This window comes from Biomphalaria glabrata, chromosome 3 (assembly GCF_947242115.1).
Source record: "Biomphalaria glabrata chromosome 3, xgBioGlab47.1, whole genome shotgun sequence".
Lineage (NCBI taxonomy): Eukaryota > Metazoa > Mollusca > Gastropoda > Planorbidae > Biomphalaria > Biomphalaria glabrata.
The window spans coordinates 37,721,144-37,734,035 of NC_074713.1; the positions used below are offsets into that span (position 1 = coordinate 37,721,144).

The 12,892-nt window shown below is 32.7% G+C and overlaps 2 protein-coding genes across 11 annotated transcripts in view; one reads left to right on the forward strand and one right to left on the reverse strand.

The window, feature by feature from the left end:
• Positions 1-617: 617 nt before the first annotated feature.
• On the reverse strand, positions 618-6,065 carry LOC106063935 (probable RNA-binding protein EIF1AD). Of its 6 annotated transcripts, none has more exons than XM_056024900.1 (5): positions 5,851-6,065; positions 4,577-4,747; positions 4,013-4,121; positions 2,651-2,759; positions 618-1,151 (listed from the first exon to the last, which is right to left on the reverse strand). In XM_056024900.1, the coding sequence occupies exons 2-5, from the start codon at positions 4,661-4,663 to the stop codon at positions 848-850; spliced, it is 609 nt and encodes a 202-aa protein (XP_055880875.1). In that variant the 5' UTR covers positions 4,664-4,747; positions 5,851-6,065; the 3' UTR covers positions 618-847. The 6 variants fall into 6 exon arrangements, with proteins under 6 accessions (XP_055880875.1, XP_013077886.2, XP_013077884.2 ...); XM_013222432.2 differs by having other exon boundaries at positions 5,951-6,057; XM_013222430.2 differs by lacking the exon at positions 5,851-6,065 and adding an exon at positions 5,681-5,834.
• Positions 6,066-6,297: 232 nt separating this feature from the next.
• LOC106063936 (E3 ubiquitin-protein ligase UBR2-like) overlaps positions 6,298-12,892 on the forward strand; it is a 59,469-nt gene continuing 52,874 nt past the window's right edge. For all 5 annotated transcript variants that reach the window (XM_056024885.1, XM_056024886.1, XM_056024887.1 and 2 more), the window contains exons 1-5: positions 6,298-6,451; positions 9,268-9,480; positions 10,015-10,271; positions 11,713-11,791; positions 12,356-12,460. In XM_056024885.1, coding sequence (XP_055880860.1) covers positions 9,412-9,480; positions 10,015-10,271; positions 11,713-11,791; positions 12,356-12,460 — 510 coding nt within the window. In that variant the 5' untranslated portion in view covers positions 6,298-6,451; positions 9,268-9,411. The remainder of the gene's footprint in view (positions 6,452-9,267; positions 9,481-10,014; positions 10,272-11,712; positions 11,792-12,355; positions 12,461-12,892) is intronic.

The window sequence follows — 12,892 nt, forward strand, 5'->3', positions numbered from 1 at the left end:
TCAAGGGTCATTCTCCCTTCATATCTCAAGAGCTAAATCTCACACAGCCAAGTCACTAGAAATAAGGTCCATTTACAGTTAAGATAGTAAAAATTTGTTAATTCAATAAAAATCTGTTTTAAATATTATATATTCACATTTTCTCTGCCCCATCACAAATCAGCTGTGGCCAATCCTAGGTCTGGACATGGTTGTGCTTCCACGCCTTGTCAGACCCTTAGATGTGGGCCGCCACCTGACATCCGCCACAACCTGCCTGAGTTTGTTGTGGGTCTCAGCCTGGACAAACTTATTCATTGGTTCTTACAATAAATGCTAACAATAAATGAGATGATACCAATAACCCGGTGAATGCTGGGACTTCATCCAACTTGTATCTCATTCTCCTAGGCTAGAGAAATAAACTTTCATTAAGTCCTCTAGTTTATGCTGCCTGGTTTCTGAAATTTCTTTCAGATCATAAACATCTTAATTATCATGTGGCTTATTTATTATACAGTACAAAACATGCTCCAATTGTTTGAAACTGGATTTAAGACAAATCTTTGAAGAACAAAATAATAAAAAATATTCCAAATAAAGTCAAAAAAAAAAAAAAGGGAAAACAAACTTCAGAAAACCATTCAACAAAGATTTTTATTTAAACTGTTAAGGTTTAAAAAAACACCTTAAGATAACAACACTTGCACATCATTCATTATGAGTCATTGCATTGTAAAATAACAAGTCATTCTTAAAACCAGTGAAAGACATCCTTAAGTCAAGACAATACAATTGTATAGATGATGCTGATATTATGTGAGTTATGACTTGAAGAACATCATACCAACAATAAGATGATAAGTGTTTATCGTTCTGACAAATTAGTTGAACAGTTACTAGTATTATCACTCTTTTTGGTCAGCTTGGAATTGCTTGAATTGTTACAGTTTTCCTCTTGGCTGTCATCTTCATCAACCTCTTCTTCTTCCTCTGAGCAGCTGTCTTCTGATTCACTCTCTAGCTCAGTAACCTCAACTCTGTTCAAATTGCGTACCAGATCAGACAGATTATCTCCATCGTCATCATCATCCTCATCGCTGGGAGGAAGGAGGTCAGATGGTATCATACCACTTTGCTGCTGGTTTGTAGTGGTGGAGAATTTAGCAGGCCTAACAAAGTTTGTTTAAAAAAAATGAATTTATGTATAATTTTAGATCTAATAAAATAGTGCCATTTAACGGTATTGTAAATCAGCAGTATATATATTTAAAAACAAAAAGAGAATGTAGATGTAAAAATGAAGAGCTACTTTTTCATGCAGACTATGGCTGTAGAAAAATACTAATAATGAAACATTATACATGTATTTTTCATCAAACTGTATCTCTGTCTTTGCTTCTAAAGAAGTATTTAACATCTTCAATAATTAGAAAGAATATGACTTTTATATTCATTGTAAAAGAATAAATGCAACCACTACTTTTAGTATTCTGTAAGTGTTCCTTTTCTTTTTACAAAGCTTCTATCAACTCAATGTATGTCTGCATGGAATCTCGTACACTATATTTCTCCCACTTCCCATTCTTGAATCTAACTGAAACTTTGCACAATTATTCATTGCCCCTAACAAAGCATGCACAATTATTCATTGCCCCTAACAAAGCAAGAATCAATTTTAAAAAAATTGACTATTTCTTTTATCAATTAGTGATAATTTATTAATTTCATTTCTATAGAGACAAGAGGCCTACCAGCCATGGCCCGTATGGAGAGATAAGCCTTGTGTAGAGAATTAGGTCATCGCCTAACAATAGATAACTAAAAAAACCTTCTATTTTTCTATTATCTAAGCACTTGGCTAACTCAGTAGCCAGTGCACCCACTTGAGCCTCGAGTTTGCTTTAAAAAAAAAAAAAAGCTGTCAATGAGCAAGCATGAAATTGTGCTAAACATCAATAATTGGTAAAAATATTTACAACTGCACTGATTTATTATTGTTAGTCAAGATCTATTACAAATTATTTACATGATTGATTCAAAATAATTTATACAATAACACTTAATATAAACTTTGTTTTAAACTAATTTTAAAAAAACTAGATTTAAAACAAGGCACTTAGTATTTTGGGTCTTTTTTTTTTATTTAATATGCTAGTGAAAATTTAATTTTACTATCATCTTCACAGTGATTATAATTTAGTACCAGAGCTATTTATGGGCCTCCAAGATGTTTACCCAACATTGAGCTATTGCTAAGCATCTGACAATGAAAAACAGTGTCTTACCAGTAAAAAAAAAAGATATATATAAATTTTAAAATAGAACTTTTTCTAAAGTGTGTTTTTCCATGAAACATAATAAGCCCTGAAAGTTTTAGTCACATTTGATTAGATTTCACTGTAGTTAACTTTAATCCTTCACACTTTATTTTGTTATGAAAATTTTATGCTAAGTAAGACATAGAAGATTTTGGACTGGAACCTACAGGGGAAGAGAAAGGCTTGGAGACCAAGGCAAACATGGGGGAGATCAGTATAACAAGAGGCAAAGATATGACCCAACTGAGGGGAGTTGCTCAGAACACAACACAATGGGGAAGTACTGTTGCAACCAACTGGGAGTCAAAAGGATGAATAGAAAATTATGAGAAGCATTTAATTCAGCTTACCACAAACCTTTCTCTTGGATATATTTGATCTGCTCCTTAAATAGAATGTGTGTAATCTCCCCCTTCACTTTGTCTCCTTCACCTATTGGCTCAACCATTATATAGTCACCTGAGAAAACAATCACAGGATTGGAAATTTGGTTGTAAGGATGAAAAAGTACACAAACACACACACATGCACACAATGAGCATGTAAGAAGCAAACTAAAAAGTTGTATAATTATTTACAGTTTAAATAATCATTTTAAATTACAAGACAACAGATGCATTTCTCATGACAACTATCCCATCTTTTTTTTTGTTCTTGGGATTTGTGTGGTTGTAAGTCCCTTATAAACATAACAATAACAAGCCACCTTACGTTTTATCAAGACAATGTCATAAACAGATCAATAACAAGCCACCTTAAGTTTTATCAAGACAATGTCATAAACAGATCAATAACCAGCCACCTTAAGTTTTTCAAGACAATGTCATAAACAGATCAATAACCAGCCACCTTAAGTTTTATCAAGACAATGTCATAAACAGATAAATAACAAGCCACCTTAAGTTTTTCAAGACAATGTCATAAACATAACAATAACAAGCCACCTTAAGTTTTATCAAGACAATGTTATAAACATAACAATAACAAGCCACCTTAAGTTTTATTAAGACAATGTTATAAACATAACAATAACAAGCCACCTTATCCACCTAATGTTTTTCAAGACAATAACAAAAATTAATTAAGCCACATTTTTGTTCACACAAACGAAATAATAACTTTTTTCTTCCAAGTCCTGTTAGAGAATGCAATGGCATGCCTGGACTAGTATAAATAAATTAGCATTGCAATTTTGAAAGGATTTCATCTGGTTTGATGGAGATAAGAATGTAAAACATTGCTAAGATGAATGGTTATTGTTCTCAGAATTTTGTTATGCCCTTTTCTACATTATGAAAAGAAACAAGTATTGAGTAGATGTCACTATTAGGGTTGTACCTGACAGTAGCTCTAGCTCCAGTAGAATATCCCTCCATTTTTCACTATCAGGCAGTATTCAGCTCTGGACAAATATCACTGCAGGATAGTTGGCCAGATAGTAATAAGTACACTGTAGTATCTACATGTCTAGTGGTGTGGGTCTATCTCCCCCACCCTTTATTTCATCACATTGAGTTTACAGATAGACAGGTGATCACATTAAGACATGCTGACACTGTCTAGAGGTCATATCTTATGAGGAAACTAAGTCTGCTTACTTAGAGATAAATCTCAATTAGGGGGCTGGAGTACATGACACACCTATACTAGCGTGAACTTTTTTTTACACAAACTAGGAGTATTAAAATATAACACACACAATAGAAAAATACCTCTTTTTATCCAGACATGCTTCCTGAATTTTGTTGGCATGCTGACAAGAAAAGTTTCCCCTTCTGCATCGATAACCTCATGCAAATTATTTCCCTTGGCAGCTGTCACCTGTAATTTTAAGGTCTCATTATTTATTAAATTAATTTCAATTGCTATTTAGCTTAACATGTTGTACATACAAACTTTTTTTTAAATACCCTAGCAAGAAATAATGACACAAAAAATGATGTTTGTAATGACAATAACTTGGCTTTCTATGAAAGTATTTAACAAGACAAATTTTAACTTGGCTATCTGTTAATGTTAAATATTGAGCAAGATACATTTCAACTTGGTTGTTAATTAAAAGTATTGAGTTTAACAAAATTTACAATGTGGCTATCTTCTAATAAAGGTATTGAGCAAGATAAAGTCTAACTTGGAAATCTTTATTGAAAAGTATTGACCAAGATATTTTGGCTATGTTTATGACAAAAACAACTGGTCAAGATGATTGCAACTATACTGTCACAAAAAGTAATTCCATGATGAATTACAGTTGAACATAGCTCAAAGTAATGTACCTTCACTATCTGTTTGTTGCCTTCTGGTAAAGGGTACTCTTCTAAGACCTCTTTGGTGACATGTTTCTTTTTAGTTGTTGCTGACATCTTTAATGTAAGTACTGCTGTAGAGCTTTATTGTCTCAGGGTGTTAAACCAACTATCACTATTAGTTGAATTAAAAATAGCTGTCTGAAATAAAAAAAAACCAATGTCATTTAATCAACAACAAAAATTTTGAGGATGGCTAATTACTTATTTCAAAAATATAGCTTAACCAAAAGTAGAAAGCCCATATATTTTAATGGTAATAGTTATTTTTGTTTCCAATTAAGGTAGTATTGCTTCAATGTCCATCCCTCATTCTAGAGGGGAAAAAAAGGATGTCTTTCATCTTTAATCAGCTGATAAGATCTGACAGTTTAGAGAATAGAATTTTGTAAAATTTAAACTAGAATTTAAATTTTCAAAATATCAAAATTAAGAAAATGCAGATAATTTTTTAAATTGCATATAAAAATTTTTTGCAAACAGTTATGGGTGCCTTCAATAAACAGTACCAGTATGTCCAAAAAAAAAACATGTTACAATGGGCTACATCAAGATCAAGTCATTCATAATTTAAGATAAAATAATGTTATTTAATTTCTCTTAAATGTTTAAAGTGAAAAATAAAAATGGTAAACAGCTATACAGCCATACTCATACCTATTCAGTTTTTTATGACAAAAAATTATATATTTAATAAATACTATTAAAATTAAAAAAAATATAGATATTCTATGTCACCATACTATGTGTAGTTCATATAAATAATATAATTAAAAATTTAATTATAATTTTAATTAAACCCAATGCTGTGAAAGTGAATACTCTACCGTACCACAACTCAGACAACTGGCACAAGTCAAGTACTATGACTATGACTATTTATTACTATACTAATCTTCATCTATCATGTTACTAGATCTATGTATGTATGAGTCTAAGTTACTAAGTCTCTAAGACTATTTATTAATATTTATATTATTCAAATTTAATATATAATAAATTATAATATATGTCATATATCGATAAGATAAGTATACTATTATAATATTATTATTTATTATAGTTATACTTTACTAGATTTCTACAATCTTCAATACTACAGTCTACATCTATAGATCTAAGTATTCTAAGTCAACTACACACTCTAGACTATAGTCTAAGACTATACTCTATAGTATAGACTATAGAGTCATAGACTACTAGATCTAGATTAGACTCTGTCACTCTAGTAATTATAGAATCACTGTAGATAGGAATGAGTCAAGTCAATTTATAAAGCTAATGATCTGCTTGTCAAAGGCCAAGAATAAGAGTCTAATATAAATTTTGAGAGAGACAGTCTACACGAATTCAATTTTATAATGGGCAGATCTCAACATCATATAGACTAGTGATGTGGTCTTGTCTAGATCTAGACCTATTAAAGCTATAGATCTAGTTTGGTTATGTTTTTGTTTCGCTTTCTTATTCTTTGATTATTTTGTTTTAAAACTCGACTCAAAAACTGAATCAATAGGATAAGCGAGTCAAAAACGCACTAGTAAATTTGGATCTAATATGTTAAATTTATTTTTACAATTTAAAATGCGTTTTATTCAATAAGATATGAAATAAGTTTTAAGAAATAAAAAAGAGCTAGAATAGATACATAAACTTTTAAGAATTAAGATAGACAAAAATATTGTACTCAGTACAAGGCTTTACTATATAGAATCTAGTGAGCATATCATGACATATGTAATATTTGATCTTCATTTTGCAATCTGCATATCAATTTCCTGTTATCGACATCCCGATCTCTAGATCTATTTCGCTTCTATAATAAATGAATAGATAAACATAAAGGTAACAAACCTTCTCTTTGGATGTATCGATGAAGCTTAAGTTTTTATTCATCTGTATTACCTTAATCTTAGTTTGAATCAAGGTTGTATCTCTTCTTTATTCTAGTTGTAGAGTGACTAGGGAGAGATCTAGACTTAGAAGTTAGGACTACTTCGCCGGACTTCGGTCGAAGTTCGGTCTTCGTGTCATTCCTGAACTTCACTTCCAGTTCCATTTCCAACTATTAATAAGGCAACTTCGTCTTAGTTATTTAGATCTAGTACTCTTAGTCTTAGCCTCTTAGACGTCTTATTCTTATTCAACTAGATCTAGAGACTTGTAATAGATCTATATACTATAATATACTTCTATGTTATAGAAATCTAGATCTAGTTATACTATTCAATCTATTGTCTACTATAGAGTATTAGATCTAGAATCTAGAATAATCTATTGTCTATTAGAGTTAGAGTATTAGTTCTAGATTGATTAGTTTGTTAAGTTTGTTTGGGAAAAGATTTTATCCGCTCTGCAGCTTTTGCCACCTTTGGCTTTAGTCCCTTTTTTTAAAAAGATTTATTAATTAGTAGATTAGATCTAGATCTAGATTTATTTCTATTTATCTACAGTTATGTACCTTTGTGATTTGTGTATCTATAGATTAGAGTAAAGCATGGGGTTCAAACAAATCAAGCCTGCTGGTAGCAGCTATTTTCACGTTTGAATTTTTATAAAGCTCGTAATGGTCTGACCTATGACAAAACTGATGTTATCTGATTATGCCCTGTCTCAAGACGAAACCAAAACCAGTGACTCATCTGGGCCCATCCAATCTCAATTCTAAGCTGCGCCTTCACTCGCGAATTCAGGTTGAATGAATAAAAACGAGTTTTTAAAAAAGTTTAAGACATCGATTTACGGAGATGCACTTTCGATTGGATACAAATTTTTATTTTTTTTTCAATATATGTTTAAAAAAATATATTATAATATTTTGGTACTGAAAAGAACACATTATTAGTTCTCAAATAAAAGCATTTAAATAAAATATGCAATAGACTTTAAGTGAAAACAAAAAAATATTAGTACACATGGTCTAGCTCTGCACAAATTGCGTAATGGCGTCGAGGCTATTTTAAAAAAAATCTAAGACAAACGAACCACTTAATTTACTTTTTCCGCTCTGAATATTCTATAATAACCATTTTTTAATGGTAAGAATGTCTTTTCATCGTATAAATATTAAAATTAATATATATGTTTCTTACCTTTTCAAATGGGGTCCCATAAATCCAAAAGTAAATCTTGTGCATTGCATTTTGAATACTTCACGGAATTCACAAATCCATAAAATCTTTACAAAAATGAATTTCAACAAAATTTTGCTAACGAAGCTTTCACAAACATAGATCTATCTATCAAAACAAACACGCAACAGATGACCTATTTAAGGAGATAATGAATTTAGATTCCCAGAAATGCATTTTCAATGGAAAATCTGTTTTCTGCTACGAAATCATTTTATTTTTATTCCAATGCAAGAACACCGGGCCATTGTCACCTTTCTCATGCTCCACAACTTTATTCACAGCTTGAATTGACATCCCACTAGATAAAGTCATTAGACACAAGTGTTACCAGTAGCTGGCTATGCTAGAAATAAAAAGTGCCTCTTTTGCAAAAATAATTTAGAAGAGGAAGGAGTGAAGGAGGAGTGATAGGTGATCTCCCTCTCTTTCCCACTCTGAGACTCTCTTCTAACATGTTCAGTGGACAAAGGAAGGGGGATTCTATTCTTTGTGACCATAACTAGTGCAAGTCCACTTGTATTCAACAGGCTCAGTGCAAGTAATGTAATTGGCTTGACACCAGCTCCCACTAGACACATCAGTCTTTACCATACCTGATTGATCGATAATTTTAATGGGTCAGTGAAGGAAACCATTTCCAATTAGTTTTTTTTTTTTGTTGGTTTGATTTTACACATTTTCAGTGCAAAGTAACACTAAAAAAAACTTCAAATCTAAGCACAGCCATTAGGTCATCAAACAACAGAAACAATTCAATGATAGTGCAACACACCACAGGTGTTCACCAGGCCATCAACATTGTGTTCTAGTTGTAGTGGAAGGAGTCAATCAACCAAGTACCAATGTTTTCATATAAGGTCACATTGACCCATGATAGAACTCTTATCTTACAGAAGAAAACAAAGTAAATGTGTCAGAAGTTTTTGGCCTAAGGATCAAGATAAACAAGCAAAGGAGACAAAGATGATGGGGTGTTTGGTCAGTGCATGGAAATAGGGTGTGGAGAATGGTATTTGACTATATTATCTACAACTAATATTGACAGAATTGTCATTGTATTTTTACATTTTTGTATACATATATGTATATATATATATATATGAAAAATGTAAAGTTTCAACAGCTGAGCCTGAAAGATCTTGGAATTGTGTAAGAAACAGGTTTTATACAAATAAAACATTTCAATGCAAATAGCAAATTGAAATAACTGGAAATAGGTTGTAGACACTAGTATCTTATAGATGCTCTTTAAATTATTTTTTAAAATATAACAAACTCAAAGGACAAATAATGGCAGTACCATTTTGATTATATAAATATGCCCCTAATGATCTAAAAGTGTGCATCTTAGAATACTTCTATATTGTTATTTACACAATTATTTATATATATATATATAATAAGGCTAGTCTTCAAGTCCGAAGATTAGTGAGGAATGCAGTATTTCAAGTGGCCACGCAGTCCCAGCTGAGACTTACCTATATATAATTATATATATATATATATTTTTTTTTTTTTTTCATCTAGATACTTCAAATGTTGGTCTAATATTTTGGCTTAAAAGTATCAATTCTACACACACAATGCTTCTTTGGCACTCCAGGAGCTCTCGCCAATGATTCCTCGCGGATCAAGTCACTTATATCCCTATAGCTTAAACAACTGATTGGAATGGAAGTGGCTGTCAAGGATGCCCCCAGCAAGGATGCAACAGAGTTCCATCTAAAAGCTGTTTTACAGGTACAAAGAACACAGTAATGTTTTTAAATATTAAAGTAAAATAATTTTAAATTTAAATCACAATGGTGTAAATTTCCACATCTTTAAAAAAAATTCTATTCAGGCTTTACATGTTTAATTTAAGTCTTTTTTTTTCTCAAGTTATTTCTTTTGTCTTGAACTTTTCAAAAACATATGTATGTGTAAAGCTCCCCTCTGAGGTCTTAACGTACATTCCTCATCTTTATTTTACCCAGCAATCTTCAGCTACTTTTTACAGCTGTTTGAAGTTCAGAAATTCCCAGTAAAAATATCTGTTTCTATCAAGTAAAAATGACTGTTTCAGTCTAGTAAAAATGTCTGTTTCAATCAAGTAAAAACTGTTTCAATCATGTAAAAAATTGATTACCTTTAGATTGGTAACTGATTGCTAAAGCTACTAGATCCCTACATGGGCAAAATTGAATATTATAGATTGAGCTCAGTTTGTGACTGTATCCGTGCAAAACAGTATGAACTACTCCATTATTTGACACTTATTTCATTTCTTTACAGAGGTGGATGACTGGCTTCCAGACCAGCAGAGAAACTTTTGAGGAAGCAGTGTATTCACATTTCAATGACTTTGTACATTTTGTGTATGAGAAGGAGGAAGATGAAAGAAAAGCCAGAAAATATTTATTTCATCCTTTGGAGGAGTTTATGTGTCAGGGCGACCCAGAACAGGTTTTTCAACAGCTGCACCACTCGGATGAGCCCTCTCAACTCTGTGGACACAACTTCAAAAATGGAGAGCCGACTTACTCTTGCAGGTAATTAAAGTAATTTCCATAGCCCCATTTTATATATGTCATAAAATATGTTAAGAAGTTAGATAATTGAGTATTTGTTAGAACAAGCCAACCCGCGACAGAGCATACGCTGCTATTTAGTGACGGGTGAACACTTCCTGAAAGACACAGTAGTCCAAATGGGATCAGTTTGGACAAACGACTGTGTGCGCATGCTTGGAGAGCGAAGACAGCACAGGTGTGGGCGGGAAGAGGGTTAGAGAGTTGGCATGCGTGCGTGGTATCCTGCGTGGTTGGGCGACGTAGAGAATTATATATACAGAGAAGATTACTTGTTCCCTCCCCCCCCCCCCCCCCCCCCCTCCTTTTTTTTTTTCTGAGCCACATTCTCTGTCGGACGAAAGTTACATGGGGTAACTCTAGTTCGACTAGTAGAAATAAAAGAGTTATCTTTACATGAGTTTTTCTTCGAGGGTTAGAGAGTTGGCGTGCATGGGTGGTGTCCCCATGGTTGGGCGACATAGAGAATTATATAAACAGATGGTTAGGTAGTTTTCTTTGATTTCTGTCTGTAGTTGAAACTAATTGCTAGGGATACAATAAGTAAAGATTTAGAGATAATATTAATATTAGGCTGATGTTCCATATAACATCCTAACATAAACCTCCCACTGGACTTCAGGCTGATGTTCCATATAACATCCTAACATAAACCTCCCACTGGACTTCAGGCTGATGTTCCATATAACATCCTAACATAAACCTCCCACTGGACTTCAGGCTGATGTTGCATATAACATCCTAACATAAACTTCCCACTGGTCTTCAGGCTGATGTTCCATATAACATCCTAACATAAACCTCCCACTGGACTTCAGGCTGATGTTCCATATAACATCCTAACATAAATCTCCCACTGGACTTCAGGCTGATGTTCCATATAACATCCTAACATAAACCTCCCACTGGACTTCAGGCTGATGTTCCATATAACATCCTAACATAAACCTCCCACTGGACTTCAGGCTGATGTTCCATATAACATCCTAACATAAATTTCCCACTGGACTTCAGGCTGATGTTCCATATAACATCCTAACATAAACCTCCCACTGGACTTCAGGCTGATGTTCCATATAACATCCTAACATAAACCTCCCACTGGACTTCAGGCTGATGTTCCATATAACATCCTAACATAAACCTGCCACTGGACTTGAGGGAATGGGGAAGGGCATGTTTCAAACCTGGCATACCACGCAACCAGGCAGCTGTAACACTTGACTGCTTTGTCCAATAAGAAGAGAATGTTACTTTAATATTGATACCTTGAGAAAGTAATATTGAACACTTTATTTAGATTGGTAATGTAATATCAAACAATCGTGTAGCTTCATCAATTTAAAGTCACTTATAAGTTAAGCGATAAACCATGTTACATTATTTGTTGTTTCTTTAACAGGGACTGTGCCTATGACCCAACTTGTGTGCTGTGCATTACTTGTTTTCAGAAAAGTCCTCATCGTAACCATAGATACAGGGTAATATCAAACTTTGCTGTATTTTTTTAAATTAATTAATTTTGTAAAGGGAAACTCCAATGATTTTGGCAATTTTTAATATAATATGTATTTTTATTTACAGATAATTAATATAAATATTATTCTTTTCATTATATTTTCAATTATAACTTAGTAATTGATGTTTAACAGTCAGATTTTCTATTTGATGTTAGAGTTGTCTAGATGTGAACTTATATCTGACCAGGTTGTTCACATCAGTCAGACTCACGGACGATTTAGTTTTTGGGCAGTCATGGGGTGTGGATGAAAATGCTTGTTTGTTTTTTTCTAGAGTTTGTTATCCTAATGCTCTTAGTTGATCTTTATAATTGTAGATCTAAACCTAGATCACAGTAATACAGACTATTATACGTTATAGTGTTGGCGTTGTTTATGGTTATCAATTGTAGCATTTATAGTTAACAGATGTGTCTTACAAATGTTCTTGCACACTCAAAAAGGGTGTGTGTATATATATAATATATAATTAAATGCCAAAAGTTGTTCAGATTTCTTAATAACTTGTACTGTTGTATTAAACAGATGAGTACATCTGGTGGTGGTGGTTACTGTGATTGCGGTGATACTGAAGCTTGGAAGTCTGATCCATTTTGTTTACTTCACAAACCCAGGAAAGAAGAAACAGAGGTAAATTACTTATGGCCATATAGGCTAGTACTTGTTTTTGTTTGATGTAGTAAAGATTTTTTTTACTTATTTATTTTTTAATCCAAGTAACTTGAGCATTATTCCTGGTCTGACTTAAGTTAACATATTCATTAGAAAATACCTGTAGAGATTTTGGATTTGATGGCAAATGGGATTCAAAATAATGATCATTGGATGGAGTGTATGAAAGGTTTACAACAATTCCAACTAGTCTATTTATTAATGTCTTATACTGTCACCATTGCACCAGGAGATTAGATTTTACTTCTCCCTTCCCAACACTATCTATGGCAGTGAGTCGAGCAATGGATGTTTCACATAGCAATCCACTTTTTTTTAAATGTCTCACTTGACTCTCAAACAATATCCAGGATTTACAATTCGAGGCCATATATTCAATATAATATATAC